Source organism: Lonchura striata, chromosome 4 (genome assembly GCF_046129695.1).
Source record: "Lonchura striata isolate bLonStr1 chromosome 4, bLonStr1.mat, whole genome shotgun sequence".
In the NCBI taxonomy this organism is placed as follows: Eukaryota; Metazoa; Chordata; class Aves; order Passeriformes; family Estrildidae; genus Lonchura; species Lonchura striata.
The window spans coordinates 25902568-25917841 of NC_134606.1; the positions used below are offsets into that span (position 1 = coordinate 25902568).

General features: G+C 46.9%; 3 protein-coding genes across 7 annotated transcripts in view; 2 read left to right on the top strand and 1 right to left on the bottom strand.

Moving 5' to 3' along the window:
* The first annotated feature begins 2040 nt into the window (after positions 1–2040).
* Positions 2041–4663, top strand: SLC10A4 (solute carrier family 10 member 4). Its single transcript, XM_021555766.2, has 3 exons — positions 2041–2426; positions 2838–3048; positions 3710–4663. The coding sequence occupies exons 1-3, from the start codon at positions 2041–2043 to the stop codon at positions 4223–4225; spliced, it is 1113 nt and encodes a 370-aa protein (XP_021411441.1). The 3' UTR covers positions 4226–4663.
* A 219-nt stretch (positions 4664–4882) lies between these two features.
* ZAR1 (zygote arrest 1) lies at positions 4883–6398 on the top strand. The gene is made up of 4 exons (XM_021555779.3): positions 4883–5710; positions 5793–5885; positions 5960–6034; positions 6114–6398. The coding sequence occupies exons 1-4, from the start codon at positions 4883–4885 to the stop codon at positions 6255–6257; spliced, it is 1140 nt and encodes a 379-aa protein (XP_021411454.3). The 3' UTR covers positions 6258–6398.
* Positions 6399–9447: 3049 nt separating this feature from the next.
* The window catches only part of FRYL (FRY like transcription coactivator), a 159528-nt gene continuing 153701 nt past the window's right edge, over positions 9448–15274 (bottom strand). For 4 of the 5 annotated variants that reach the window (XM_077782834.1, XM_077782833.1, XM_021527755.3 and 1 more), the window contains 4 exons: positions 14619–14636; positions 13546–13656; positions 11980–12176; positions 9448–11535 (listed from right to left, as the gene is read on the bottom strand). In XM_077782834.1, coding sequence (XP_077638960.1) covers positions 11277–11535; positions 11980–12176; positions 13546–13656; positions 14619–14636 — 585 coding nt within the window. In that variant the 3' untranslated portion in view covers positions 9448–11276. The remainder of the gene's footprint in view (positions 11536–11979; positions 12177–13545; positions 13657–14618; positions 14637–15274) is intronic. The other variant, XM_021527425.3, reaches the window with a different exon arrangement.

The window sequence follows — 15274 nt, forward strand, 5'->3', positions numbered from 1 at the left end:
TTCAGGGATACTGGACTCCTCCTGTAACTGCTTGCACCACAGGTGCCACACATAATATAAAAATATCTTCTTGTGACCAGCCCTGCTGCAGTGGGGAGTTTGGGGAGTGGCAGTGGTAGATAAAGCAGGAGCCTGGCTGTGCCCTTCCCACCTGCTCAATAAGCAGCCACTTTGTGCTCACACAGTGGATCCATCCTGGGTCTGCCCACAGTGATCCCTGGTCAGCCACACCACAGGGAGCCCCCTGGGTATTTCTTACAAACCACGGAGGGTATGATAAGAGAATGACCTGCATGTTGCAAAGCAAAGTACTGGCTACATGACAGATGGAATAAGATATAACAGTGGTAAGATTTTATGAAGCACAAAAAATACACTGCAAGCACTTCTCTGTTTCATGCAAACCAGAAAATTAAATCCAGAGGATGCTGTTGGCTCAAAAAGCCAACCAGATCCTGAGCTCCCCTCCTCCAGAGGCCAAAAATATGAATGAACTAAAACAATCCAGATCCTATTTGATTGTTCAGCTCTAATGACTCACCTCCCCTGAGCTCTTCTTCGGCTAACGACAAGGAAACAAACACAGGCAGAACAGTATCGAACTTGGCATCATTTTGGCAAAGTTGCTTTTCCAGGATTTTACAGTCACCAGGTACTACTTGCACTTCTTCTGTTACCTGTGCCCCAAGAAAGAACCAAAGGTTTAAAAAGCAAACGGTCTGGTTTCTTTCAAGTCACCAATAGTTTCTACTTGAGTCCCAGGACAGCCTAAAATTTTACCCAAATTTGCTGTCTGATGGAGCTTAAATCAAGCAGCCAGTCAGGGTAGCTCCTGTAGGCTCTCTCCTTAAATCCAGTGTGCCCTCCTTCAGCAGTGACCCAAAATGCTTTATGCAGAAGTAGAGCCACACACGAGATGCAGAAGCCAAGGGGGAGCCCCTGCGGATGCTCTGTCCTGAATCAGCTACCCTCACCCAGGAGTGGTAATGTGAAGTGGTAGCTGTGACCCCTCTAAAACCTGTGAGTGTACAAGGAAAAGAGTTACATTCCTAAGACAAAGGCAATAGCAGTGCCAAGAGTGAGAGTCACTGAGGTATCTCCTGCCCTCTGAAGCGGCTGAAGTTCCTCTCTCAGGAACGCCTGCCCTTGTGAGTCTATTTGGGCATTCTATACAGCACTGTACTTCTGAAGGAACAGAGTGACACACAATTATTAAATGCAAAGCAAATGTTGTAAGCACAATGTTATGACTGAAAACAGTTTAATCGCCCTTGCGTGTGATTTTTTGGGTGACGGACTATGTGTCTTACCCTGGTTTGAATATCTGCGTGCCTGTGAGCTTGCCTGCTTCCTTCACATGTACTGACTACCCTTTAAAAGGTATCACGTCTCCTGACAAGTTTCTGGGTCCCCACCAGCAGAAAGTGGTGCCTTCTCGACCACATCCTTCCTCACACATTCCAAAACTTTCATATCAATAGCAACCTGCCTGGAGGGGGAATGAGCTTCGCAATCTCTCAGCAGAGGGGTCTAGTTGCCCACCCACATCGCGTGACACTGCGACGCTAATGGACGCTAATTTTTGTAATGCCGACGCCAAAGTAATTCCTGTGATACCTCAGGTCCTCCGCTGGAAAGGCTGGGCCCTGCTGCCTCCAGAAGAGGATGCCGGGGGTCGCACCGGAGAGGGGGATGCAGCCGCGAACCCGCCGCCGCCTGCGCTTCCCTCCGCCGGGGCCGGGCGGCGCTGGCGGCCGGCGATGACCGCCGTCGAGGCGGCAGCGAAACACCGCCCACGCCGGGGGTGGCCCCGCGTGGGTCCGGGGCCGAGCGGGCGGCGCCCGAAGCAGACAGGCAGCCGGGGACCGCGGCCGCTGCGCATCAGCAGCGCCCGGAGATCCGAGCGGCGCCGGGGAGGGATGCGGGCACCGCCGCCCGCCCGGGCGAGACCTCCCCGTGTCCCGCACTGACGGCCGCCCCGCCGCCCGCGCTCTCCTCCGGGGCTCGGCGGGAGCCGCGGCTCCCGGGGCCGCGCAGCCCATGGCCAGCTCCGCGCAGCCCCCGGCGGCGGCGGGGGGCCGCGGCCCCGACGGCGGCTCTCTGGCGGGGGGCGGCGAGACCTTCGGGGACCGCTCCCTCAGCCAGGGCCTGAGCGTGCTGGTGGGGCTGGGGCTCTGCGTGACCATGCTGGGCCTGGGCTGCGCCGTGGAGCTGGGGCAGCTGGGGCAGCAGCTCCGGCGGCCCGTAGGGCTGCTGCTGGCGCTGCTGGGGCAATTCGTGGCCATGCCACTGCTGGCCTTCCTCCTCGCCCTCATCTTCGCCCTAGACGAGGTGGCGGCGGTGGCTGTACTGCTGTGCGGCTGCTGCCCCGGGGGCAACCTCTCCAACCTCATGTCGGTGCTCGTCGACGGGGATATGAATCTGAGGTAGGTGCTCCGCTGCCCCTCGCCCCCAGCCGGCCGGGGGGCTGCGGCGGCCCCGGGAGGCGGGGAGGGTTCGCTGGGCATCTGCCGCCGGTGGAGCCGGGACGGGCCGGCGGGCAGGCACGGTGCGCTGGGAATCGCAGGACTGCTCCTGCCTCTCCCGTGGAGGATCTTACAAGAGCTCCGACACACGCCTCCTGCCTCCTTCCCTAAAAAGCTTGCGTGCCCGCGCCGTGGCGGGAGCGGGGAAAGGGGTATAGGATGGAGAGGGGCGAGAGGAGAGCAAGCGGGCTCTTGCCGCTAGAAGTGCCCGGCCGCCTGCAGAACCCGCTTCCAGCGGGGATGGGGCTTTCCAGGGCTACCCCCCGGCCAGCCGCGCGGTGATGGAGCATTTCTTTGGTTCCCCCGGCGCAGCATTATCATGACGGCCTCCTCCACGCTGCTGGCCCTCTTCCTGATGCCCCTCTGCCTCTGGATCTACAGCCGCCACTGGATCAACACGGCCGTGGTGCAGCTGCTGCCCCTGGGGGCGGTAAGCCTGACGCTGGGCAGCACCCTGCTGCCCATCGGCCTGGGGGTGCTCATCCGCTACCGGCACCCCCGCGCCGCCGACCTCCTGGTCAAGGTAGGCACGGCGCCCGGAGAGGAGGGCGGCCACGCCGCGGGGAATGACCAGGGGCGGCACCGGGGACGGGGAGCTGACGGCAGTAAGCTTTCTGCTCTCTCCAAACCGGTGTTGGTCTCACCCAGGCATATTCATCTATTTAGGTGGAATATAAAGACGTACAGTCTTGAAATAAAACGGTGGGACAGAGAAAGGGAGGGAAAGGGCGGGTTACCCCCTACCGCAGCACACAGGAGGGAGGGCAACGTGATGCTCTACTCCGGCATGTATCCTCGACCCTGTAGCAGAGGCATTCCGTGACATCCTGCTTTGTCCCCACTCTTGCTGCACCCAGCAGCGAAACCAACCTGCAGGCACAGCCACACTTCTTTAAAACATGCAACTAAATAAGCTTAATTGAGAAAGGAAGAGTGAGGCACAAGTCCTGACTCTTGTTTCCCAGCAAGTCATCCCAAAGCAAAATGATGGAGGGTGACCTCAGCCCGTTCCTTTCCCGGGATATGATCAAACACATCAAAATCCCAGGCCAGGAGCAAATCTGGGAAGGGCAGTGCAACCATGTTTTGCCATTTAAATTCTTTAGCAAGCCTCTACCTGCTATGCTTATCCTTTCAAAATAATTGCCCTCATGTTGTTTACCGATGTCTGTATCTGTTGCCAGATTTCCCTGTGGTCCCTCTTGGTGACTCTGGTGGTCCTGTTCATCCTGACTGGGACCATGCTGGGCCCAGATCTGTTGGCACAGATTCCTGCGTCTGTCTACGCCATTGCAGTGCTGATGCCTCTGGCAGGGTACGCCTTGGGATACGGCTTAGCCACCGTCTTTAAAATGCCCCCACACTGCAGGAGAACAGTATCTTTGGAAACAGGGTGCCAAAACGTCCAGCTCTGCACTGCCATCCTAAAACTCACCTTCTCCCCGGAGCTCATAGGGAGCATGTACATGTTTCCCTTGCTTTACGCGCTTTTTCAGTCCGCAGAAGCAGGACTGTTTGTGCTGGCATACAAAATGTACGGAAAAGACAGCTACAAGCAAGATACCCTTGGTGAAGAGGAAGACACAGATATTTCCTACAAGAAACTGAAGGAAGAGGAGGTAGCTGATACTTCATATGGCACAGTGACCACAGAGGAGCACAACTCCATTCAGATGGAGCCGACTCAGACGGCACTTTAGGCAGGACAAAGAGGTAACTCCCAGAGACGTGAATGTGTGTTGTGCTTGCAACCAGGCTAGGGCTGTGCTCGCTGCTGTGCAAGCGGAGCTGCCCAGCCCCTGTTGTTTCTCCAGCTACTCCCATTGTACAAGGTGATGTGTGTTTATTACCATGACAGTTCTACTTCCTCAAAAGTAAACGTGAAAAAAAAAAAAAAATAAAGGAAAAGCGACACAAACCAGTAACTGTAAAACTTCATGCAAGGAGGCTGCTGCCTGGCTGAGTGCAGCAGGAATGGGTACAAGGAAGAAACTGTTCTACAGAGTCGACACCAACTCAGTGTCAGTTCAGATGACAAGAAAAAACCACGTCGCGTGTGTATCTCTGTGCCTCCCACCTGCTGTAAAAGCATTGTTCTCATTGTTGTCACCTCAAATACATGGCGAAGTCGAACGAAACCCGTGTTCTCCGCTGTTTACTCTCTTGGAGGCAATTAAGAGCCGCGCTGCCTGGTCCAGCTGGGGAGCTGTGCGGGGGTGGGGAATGGCCCGAGGCCGCGCACCAGGTGGGGATGGTAAGGGGTCGCAAGGCCGGCGCCCGTCGAGGGCGAGGGAAGGCCGGCCCCGCCCCGGGGGTATTTAAGGCCACTGCCCGGGGGTTGCCCCGGGTCCAGTGAGATGGCCGAGGAGGCGATGGCGAGCTATCTCTACGCCACCTACCACCCCTACTCCTACCGCTACCCACCGCCCAAGGGCAAAGGAGGGGTGGCGGGCGGCTGGCGGCCGCGGGGCAGCAGCAGCAGCAACTACTTCTCGGGCTACGGGGAGGCGGCCGCCGAGTACTTCGACAACTATCAGCGGGCGCAGCTGAAGGCCATCCTCTCCCAGGTCAACCCCAACCTGACGCCGCGGCTCCGCAAGGCCAACACCAAGGAGGTGGGCGTCCAGGTGAACCCGCGGCAGGACGCCTCGGTGCAGTGCTCGCTCGGGCCCCGCACGCTGCTGCGCCGCCGCCCCGGTCCCGCCGCGCCGCGGCCCCGTGAGGCGGAGCGAGAGCAGGAGCTGGGCAGCCCCGCCACCACCAGCACCCGCGCCGTGCGCTTCCCCCGCACCATCGCCGTCTACTCGCCCGTGGCGTCCCGCAGACTCACCGCCTTCCTGGAGGAGCCGAGCCCGGAGCCGGAGGGGCGGCCGCAGCAACAGGAGAAGGCGGCGGCCGTCGAGGAGGAGGCGGCCGCGCTGCGGGAGCAGCGGGCGGCGGAGGCGGCTGCCGTGCGGGCGAGCTGGGAGAAGCCCCCCGAGGGCGGCGCCGAGCCGCTCGGGCAGCGCTCGGCCGAGCCGCTCGGGCAGCGCTCGGCCGCCCCCGCGGAGCCGGCGACGGAGGCAAGGCAGGAGGAGCCGGCAGAGCCGCCGGCCCCGGCAGAGCCGCCGGCCCAGCCGGCAGAGCCGCCGGCCTCGCCCCAGAAGCAGCAGCCGTCGACGGGCAAGACCCGCCTGCGCTTCCAGGTGAGTGTCGGCCGCAGGGGAGCAGCGGGGCCGGGCTGGCCCGGGGGGCGCCGGCACCGTCCAGTAACATTGTCCCCGGCAGTTCCTGGAGCAGAAGTACGGGTACTACCACTGCAAGGCCTGCAACATCCGCTGGGAAAGCGCCTACGTCTGGTGCGTCCAGGGCACCAACAAGGTAGGGCAGGCCCGGACTGCCCCGGCGGGCGCTCCTCGCTGCCGCCACCCTGCTGACCCCCGCCCTCCTCGCAGGTCTATTTCCGTCAGTTCTGCCGGACCTGCCAGAAGTCCTACAACCCGTACCGCGTGGAGGACATCACCTGCCAGGTAAGGGACCCCCGCCCTGCCCTGAGCCCGGCCGCTGCCAGGCCCGGCCGCCGCCGCCGACCGCCGCCTTCTCCCTCAGAGCTGCAAGCAGACGCGGTGCACCTGCCCCGTGAAGATGCGCCACGTGGATCCCAAGAGGCCACACCGCCAGGACCTCTGTGGGAGATGCAAAGGGAAGCGCCTCTCCTGCGATAGCACATTCAGTTTCAAATACATCATCTGAGTTGGGATGGGGTTCTTTGTTTTTGTTTAGGGCTCTTCAAGAAAACTGCAAGTCGAGCAGACTTTTTTTTGTTGTCTTTGTGGGTGTTGTTGAAGGTACTTGGCGAGATGTAGCTAGGAAAGCATGAAAATAAAAGTATTGCAAAGCATACTCAAATGATCAAGTGGGTTTGTGCCCAGCTCAGAGGTTGCATATTGTGAATTCTGTAACTTGCATAGGCAACAAGCCTAGAGGTGTATTGCAAGTCAGTGATGGTCTTGAAAGCAACTGACTCGGGATTCTGTAGACTCTCAGGTGAAAAGGGTTTCTGTTACTGCTCCTGCTCTTAAACTAATCAAATGCTTGAAGTTAACATAAAATTAACATCTGCAGTAGGTAGTAGGCCATCCTGCATGATGAATGAAACACTAGTAGTATTCACTTATTTGCACACCTCCACTCAATGTACAATGTATCCTGCACCTGTTTTTCATCATTAGAAAATGATTGAGGAAATGCTGTGTTAAGTACTGAATTGCTTCTACTGGTACAGCTGGTCTGCATTTAGCTAAGTTGGTGTTTTTGTCTGTAGGTGAAAGCCAAAGAAAGCTTTTCAGGGATGGCTCTCACAAAATGCTGAGGAACAGAGTCACTGATGTTATGGTGATGGTCTCTTGGTAAATGTGTTGCTCATCTTACTTGCACAAGGTTATGGGAGAGAAGTGACACTTCAGAGGAGCAAGGTGCAATAATATGGCATCTACTTGGCTTCCCTTCTGGTGGATTATACTTGAAGAGTTTGATCTAATTACAGTTTCAATGCCTGCCATCAGAAGGATTGACACTCCCACACTCCTTTGGCTTTGAGTTTGCAGCTAGGAGTTGTAGTGTTTGGTACTAATAGCAGAAACAGCCCTGGTTACTTGCAGATGATGTTCTGTGTGGGCTATTGGTGCTCTCAGTGGTGGTGCTCTTTATAGGAATGCCATGCTTCAGCCAAGTGTTACAAGCTGACTCTGGAGAGTCAGCATCACCATCTGAGCGATTCATAAGCTAATAAAACCTACACCACTGCCCCAGACTCTACCTTTTAGCTATGAAGCTGCAAAAACGCAGATGAAAACCTACTTTTCTGAGAATGCTACCCATGCTGCTAATTTTTAAATTGAGCATAGAGTCACCAACCTTTCGCAGAACTCTTGAGGTAACTTCTCTTTCGAAAGAGTGATTTTTATATTTGCTATAGCAAACTTATCTACACCTGTACCCAGCTTGAGAGATCATTCTATTAAATGTGAAAGGGAGTATCAGTCTGAGCCCATGCTGTAAAACAGCTTCAGTGCCAGTTTCTCCAAGTGGCAGCTAGTATGTGGCAGGGTAGTCAAACAATATCCTTCGTATCAACATTTCTTTGAGGGGCAGTGTTATTTCTATATGCTTAACTCATCTTGCTGTAAATTCTTGGCCTTGTTTCAATATGCCCCTTGAACCTGCTGCAGCAGGCTTAATGCCTCAGTGTCAATTTATTTCAAAGTAATATTATTAACTCTTGCTACATTCATTATTATAGCAGTGTGAGGCATTCTGGGAAGAAGTAGACCTACTCCCTCCAGAGCAGAGCACTGTTCTATTTCATACTTCTACCTGAAGTGTTTATCCATGTATCACAGTAAAAGGAAATACCCCTTGCTTTACCAGGGATCCCTCAGTCACTTTCATGGCAAATTCCATCCTTGCCCTGTTCAATTTGAAGAGCACCCCTGCAGCTGGGCAGTGTTCTTTGTAGATGCACATGCCTTGTACTCACCTGTAGTTGCTGTGATGAGCAGTAGCAAGCCTCCAGCTTGAGGAATGCACCTGGGGCCCTCTCTGCAGCCACCTGGCCCCACTGCCTCTGCAGTTGCAGCTGTGATCTGGGATGTCTTTATTTCTGAGCATATTCCCCTCCAAGGATGTTCTTCAGTGTTTTCCTGTTTGCCTTCCCCATTCTTGTGGCTGTAGTCTGTTCCTGATGCATGCATTGAGAAACTGACTGTGATGAGTCTGTGCACCTTGGTAATGAGTCAGAGAACTGGAGCTCTCTGCCATGTCAGTATGAACTCATGGCAATGTGCCATGAACTTTCTATTTTTATAGGCATGCTTAGAAATTACTGCTTTAAGGATTACTTGCTGTGAATATGGTGACTCTTACATGATTATCAACCCAAAGTGAAATCTAGTACAACTTAAGGGCTGTGATCCCCACTAACTACAGCCAAAGCAGCACTTGGTTCTGCATGGTAAGATGTAGAAAAGGCTTAGCTGATGTGAACTGTGCTTCACCAGTAGCTGATGAAGGCTCCACATGGTGGGTAGCAGGAAGGAGCCACCCCTGCTTTTATCAGCTACTTCAAGGCTCTGTGGCTTGGAGTACAGTGCAGTGGGCAGCCATATTAAACAACCATTCCTTAATCCTGTAGCATTCTTCACAGCTCTTTGTGTCATCCCTCTTGCATAAATATGTTTGATGCATTTACTGCTTGATGCCCAAGTACAATTCTGTACTTTCTAGCTGCTTTTTGGTTTTACTGCCATGTCATGTCCATGAGAGCACACACTGACTGTGGGCACTGGCTCCTAGACTCAGCAGGAAGGAAAGCTACTCCTGACCTATTGTAATTATGCAAAGTGGAAGGGAACAGCCTTCATGGTGCCAGTTCTTCAAAGCTATCCTGAACTTGCTCTGTACAGCTTTTTCATAAAGATTCATTTGCACATGTTAGCTCAGTGCTGTATTTGCTGCATCTTACAGGAGCTGTCTGATGTTTTGCTTGTTTCAGGACAGCTTTACTATAGCTTTGGATTTGGTATGGACCTGGCACCAGGTGATGCAGAGTAACAGCTCATGCAGTAGTTGAGTAGTTTTTGAAAAGCTTAATGAAATTAAAGAAATATCAAAAGACAGTCATCTAGCATGATTCTGCTCAATAGGGCAGTCTCCACTAGCTATTAGACATGGAGGAAGATGTGTAGCATAAGAATTACATATATGAATTCAGGTTTGTGTTTCATGAGAAATCCATTAACAGTTTCAGAAGATGCTTAGAAAAATGCTGCTCCAATGACAGGACATAAAAGGAAAAAAATTACTTCAGGGCACCCAGGCCTCTGTCAGTGTTTAATCTGTTTAGCTAAAGTACTGAAATTCTAGCTTGTAAAAATACACAAAATGAGAGATACAATGTCTTTTATTTTTACAAAAAAACTGGTAAAAGATGATGTAAATAAAAGTGTAATGCGTCCCTAAATAAAACTACCTCTCCCCTGTAAATACTTGTTAAATATTAAGAACACCATCTACAGTACCACAAAACCATCAAAATAATTAAATTTTATCAGGGATAAGGGAAAAAATACAGTGAATATGAATGTGCCTTGACCAGTTACAGAACTTGTTAGGATAACAAAACTACTGTCAGCAGTCCAACAGCGTGCACAGTGCCTTCAATTAATGCATTTCAGCATAATTACATTTCTAGTGGGGCCTAATTCCCCCAAAAAGGCAGAGCTAAGAACTTCAATTCTACATTCTAAACTCTGGAATTAGAGCCCATTAAAAAGAAATCACAGTGGGTAAGAGATGCATATAAAAATACTGGCTGTTCCTTTTAAATCATAGGAATTGTGGGACTACATTCTTTTTTTTTTTCTTTTTTTTTTTTTTTTGTTGTTTGTTTTTTCTGTTTTTTTTTTTTTTCTACAAAATGCTATTTGTTTCAACAGAATCCAGTTTGTTTTATGCTACAGACTTTGATACTAAACTATGAGTATATTGCCTGTTTGTGTGTTTTGGTAGTCAGGGTATTTTTTATATATTTTTTTTCTATAGTCCCAGTTCCTTAGGCTTCACTTGAGTCATGAAGATGCATATACATGCATTCAAACTCTTCAAACCCTGCAGGCTACTCATACTACATGTGACTACCAAGAGGGAATGCCCCCTTCTCCTCATAGCTTTACACACCTACTGTTTTAACAGTGCATTGCACAAATTTACATGAAAAATACTGGTTTTGCACTATACAGTTTCTAGAATATATACAGAATAAAATAAGTTAACTTCTAATGAGAATTGCTGATGGGCAGCATATATCTTTAATATACATTTTAAAGTCTCTGCAGGCAGCTACTTTTTGGTTAGTTGTTATCAGTATTTTAACATAAGCACTGGTCAGAGAACTGAGCAGCATTCCAATAAAGTTAACAGATATATTATTTCTTTTAGAAACACTGGGAAATCCCAGTTTAAAATATTATTAAATGTCCTAACATTTACACACTATGAGGATTAGATCTAATAAAATAAAATTTCTTCAAAAATAATCTTGCAGCTCTTTTAAGCATGCTCTGAGACCTTACTTAACAATCATCCATACCTTCAAAAAACAACTGCCACATAGCCATACATTCTAACTCACACACATTATTTCCTTATAACAGACAAAAAAGCAAATAAAATGCTTAGAAGTCAATGGTTTTTGCAGTCATATATCATTCTACTCATGTTTGACTGCACATTCTTCATGACATTGCAAAGTGTCTCATTAGGTGTTAAGTTGATGGTTTTACTGCTGAAAAGCCAGGAAGCCTTGCAGGTCTTCAGCCAAAATAAACCAGCCTTGATTTTAGCCTCATCCCACCTGCGATATTGATCCAACCTCTAGAGGCTGTTGCTGCAAACATCCTTTATAGTTCTGTTACAACAGAAAATAATGCATATGTATGCATTAGGTTTAAGCCCTTTTCCTTTCATGTAGTTTTTATACATAAATTTAATAAAAAAATACTACTGCCACACAGGCTGCTGTGCAGAAAGAGCAGTCAAGTAGGAGTTTCACTTCAATTTTCAGGGTTTCACTTGTGATGAAACAGTTTCTTGCTGTGATAAAAGTGTGTTGGTTGTCAGGATTGCTGGAGGTTTTTGTTTTTTTTTCTGAAAGGTGCTCAATAATAGTCTGACATGTCCTCATCATCAGTTCTCTTCTAAATTGACAACTGTTCAGAATCCAGTGGTCACAAGATTTATTCCTGTTTTGATCTTCCCTAGAAGCTGACAGGATTGCACCATGCGGAGAGACTCTCGGATTTCTAGATTAAGTTCCATCAGCTTTGAGCTGGCCTCAGACATATCTTGGTTGGAGCCTACCACTGCAAAGCTGCCAGTCTGGCCAAGTGTCTGATGACGGAAATAGATGTGCAGCAGTGTTTGAACTGGGTCATCTTCAGAACTGCCAAAGATGTCGTGGGGCCAAATAGATCTGTAAATACACAGTTTAGATTTAAATATTAAAAAAAAAAAATTAAATGTTCTTTAAAAAGATATTTGAACAGAAGACAGAAAAATGCAAGGGACAATAACATGCAATTTGGATTTAAAAATCAAAAGTTTAAATACCTTTAAGCAGATATTTGAACAAAAGACAGAAAAATGCTAGAGGAAAGTTTCTTCCACTGAGTCCCAGTAAATATCAGTATAAGTCCTCAGAGATAAATTCTAAATAAGTACTAATAAAATTTTTTTTACTTTTCTTAAATTACTGAAAAGAAAACCCCAAAACCTATAATGAAGTAATACTGCTTGTCCTTTTTAACAAGGATGTCTGACAAGAACTGAAAAAAAAGGAATAGTGTCTGTCTCTGTTTTTAATTTAAAAAGGTCTACTAAGAAACTCAAGATCAGAAAGCAACCCTTCAAAACTTACCTGAAAGCCTTGACCTGTGCCACAGCTGACACAAACTCCTTGTTTCTCAGGGATTCAATGAGGGAGTGAATAGCTGTTTCTATGCTAGCTTGGGAAGCCTCTGCAATTACAGTTTCTTCGATACCGCTGTCAGACACTGCCTCAGCCTCTTTCAGGCAGCTCTCCAAAAGAGCAAGTTCTTCAGACATGTTTATTACCTAAAACAAGTATAATTTATCTCTTTTAGTTTAAATGTATTTCAAGCAAAAATAATTTTCAGAAGATCAGATTTTTGTTTTTCCTTCTCTGTGCAATAAAGATAAATAGAAAAAGAACACACAAATATTTTCTGCAGTTGCTTAATATATACCATTAATACAGTTAATTTAATGGTCCAAGCATCTATGTCAATTATTTGGGCTTTCCCTGATGAAGTTTTCCTCTTAGTTCTTTTAAAATTTATTTTAAAAAATAAATTTCTTCTCTCCTTATGTTACTTAGTAACAAACTGACAAGAAGAATGAAACATTTCAGAAAGGTATGACAGCAGTGGTGCCATTACAAGGATGTCTTAAATACCAAGGAAAAAATCTGTAAGAGTGGTAACCCAGCACAGTAACAGTAGTGCAGCCAGTATATATAATACAATCTTTGGCCTTAGCTGCAAACATGAGTAAAACAGGAGGCCATCTCCCAGAACACGGTTCTGCATCTGACTAACTTAGGCAGGAAGTGGGACTGATGTGATGCCAACCTCCCAGTGTTCATCAAACACAAACTTATTTGCAGCCTCTACAAAAATCTGGAAATACAAGTGAGGAACGTGCACAGTTTTTTTTCTAAAACTACTCATAAACCAAAGATTTTCATTCAGAATTTTCATGTTCCTCCCTACTATATCAAGAAAGACCAAGTCTACTTTTTTTTTTCCTGCTACCCCTGTTTATTGCATTCCAGACCCAGGGGAGAACTTAGAGAAGGCACTATTAATAGTATAATGCACACAACTCAATTAACATCACATATGTACCACATGTGCACAGCTGAAAAACACATTTTACTTCTGAAGTTACTACAACTAAAAATCAGGCATAAGAGGTGCTTGTGCACTACTAACTCTGCTTAGGATGGGGACTAAGGTTGCAGAGTAATTGAATGGTGGCTGAAGTGAATAGTTAAATGAATCAGTTGGTAGAAAGTGGTGGTGGTGTTTGCTATAGGAAACACCAGAGCTATGGAAAGGCTGAGCTCTTCTGAGTGGACTGGATGTGCCTTGATTGTAGCTTGATTAGAATACACCAGGAGTGCTATTGAAATACTTACAATCTTCATCAGTGACTCCCTAGGTTCCTGTCTTTTTTTAAAGAGCTTTCAAGCTGTACAAAAATCAACACAGATAATTGAACATCTTAGAAAGTTCTTGTAAGTTCTACTTAAATATTTTATTAATTGGCTGTAAATCAGCTGGAACCCTCCTCCAGTTTCTAAAAGGATGTCCCACTGATGAAAATGTTATCAAAATGTGTTTTAAATTGTATGCTTTTAAAATTTCAACAATTACTAGCTGAGTGGCATGGTTTTTATTACCTCTGCTTCTGTTTTGATTGTTTTTACTTGACTGATGAGTTTGCAGTAAGCTTGGAACAGCAGCAGCAACTGGAAATGCAGCTTGTATAGCCTCCGACATAACTCCAGCTCCTACAAATGTAAACAACACTATTACATTCAGGAAGTGCAAACCTACTACTATCCAGTGCAAGAGACAATAAATCACAGCTTCTTCAGTAGAGTGTGCAAAACCAGAAGTAGTTAATTTGGCTACTAAAGAATATGCCAAAAATATTTAGAAGCTAACATACAGTAAGCTAAGGAAAAGCAGGTGAAAGCTTCATTCCGTTCTAGATTTACAAGTAGCCTCTCACAGAGGTTTGAAGCTCACTTTTTAATAAGTTACATTTCCAAGAAAGGGGGAGGAGTGGGATGTGAAATGATTCAAAAGGCATTTTGAAATGTCTGGAACATTTCAAGATTTCATGTCTTAAAACCAAGAGTTTCATAAATCACTTTTATTGTTGATATTTTACTGTTTTAAATTCAAGATCTAATATCCAAAAGAAACAGTTGTGATCCATAAGTACAGGATCTTTCATAACTATTAATATTTATATTGTAAGCACAGTATATAAACCTGGCCCTTAGCTTACACTGCCTGACAGAGTAGGAAGAGAGTAATTCCATTCCTGGAGACAAGAATATTATTTTCTTTATAAAAAGTAGCCCTTATTCTGCTTTAGAAAATAACACATGATATAATCTTAAGGAAATGAAATAGCAGTATTAATTTACCCACTGTCTTGCTTCCATTTTTATGCCTCTAAAACACTAGTCAGAAATGCAGACAGTGTTAATACTGCTTCACATACAGACATAAAAGCTAGTGCTAATGGAATAATCTTTATAACATTCTACTAACTACAGGATCCTATTATCTACAAAGGACCAACAGTCTAATGGGTTAGATGATGCAAAACTGAAGCACACAGCATTTCTGTAGTAGTCTAGGACAAGACATCATTATTTTACAAATGGACAAGACAGATGGGGACCAGTTTGGTGACTGGCATGGTTAAGTATTTGATAAATCAAGAACTGTCACTTACTGCTAGAATTTCCATTTGCTAAGCAAGAAGATGAGCAGGTCACAAAAATACAAAGAAAGAAAAAAGAGCAAGAATTAGTGTAGGAAATAATTTTAATTAGGGTAAAAGATGTTCCAGGTAAAATGGAGGAAGAAATACAAGTAACATGCTCCAAACATATCCTGAATGTAAAAAAAAATTAACAGGCTGAATTTGATGTTAAATTATTTGCTGCTATAACTAACGATAAAAAGTACTGGTTTTGTTGTCCCACAGCATGAATAACACTCTTACAACCCTGTTTGGTCTTTATACATTGTGTAATCTGAAAGGTGCACAAATTTAAGGTAATAAAAATCAAGGACACTTAGATCTGAACATCTGTACAAAGCTTCTTACTTTTTCTGTATCACAGTAGTTTAAGCAAAATAATGCATTTAAAAATCGGAGATGCAAGGTTAATTTGGATTCAGAATCAGTTTAGAAATTCTTGGGTTTGCCAAACTCAATTCTCAGCCCCTCTGAGAGATTTCTGTACTGTAATTGCACTTGATTTTTACAAGCCATTTCAGAAAAAATGTTTGGGGAAGAGGAGAAGGGAGAGAAGCAGTCAGAAAATATATGTGTCAGACTAGGGATGTGAACTTCACCACTCCTGTGCTTTGTACAGCACTGAG

Bases quoted from the DNA above. Each gene is read 5' to 3' on its own strand.
- SLC10A4 (XM_021555766.2), top strand. From the start codon at position 2,041: ATGGCCAGCTCCGCGCAGCCCCCGGCGGCGGCGGGGGGCCGCGGCCCC. The intron at 2,427-2,837 runs GTAGGTGCTCCG...CCCCCGGCGCAG, and splicing joins GACGGGGATATGAATCTGAG to CATTATCATGACGGCCTCCT. The intron at 3,049-3,709 runs GTAGGCACGGCG...ATCTGTTGCCAG, and splicing joins CCGCCGACCTCCTGGTCAAG to ATTTCCCTGTGGTCCCTCTT.
- ZAR1 (XM_021555779.3), top strand. From the start codon at position 4,883: ATGGCCGAGGAGGCGATGGCGAGCTATCTCTACGCCACCTACCACCCC. The intron at 5,711-5,792 runs GTGAGTGTCGGC...TGTCCCCGGCAG, and splicing joins AGACCCGCCTGCGCTTCCAG to TTCCTGGAGCAGAAGTACGG. The intron at 5,886-5,959 runs GTAGGGCAGGCC...CCCTCCTCGCAG, and splicing joins GCGTCCAGGGCACCAACAAG to GTCTATTTCCGTCAGTTCTG.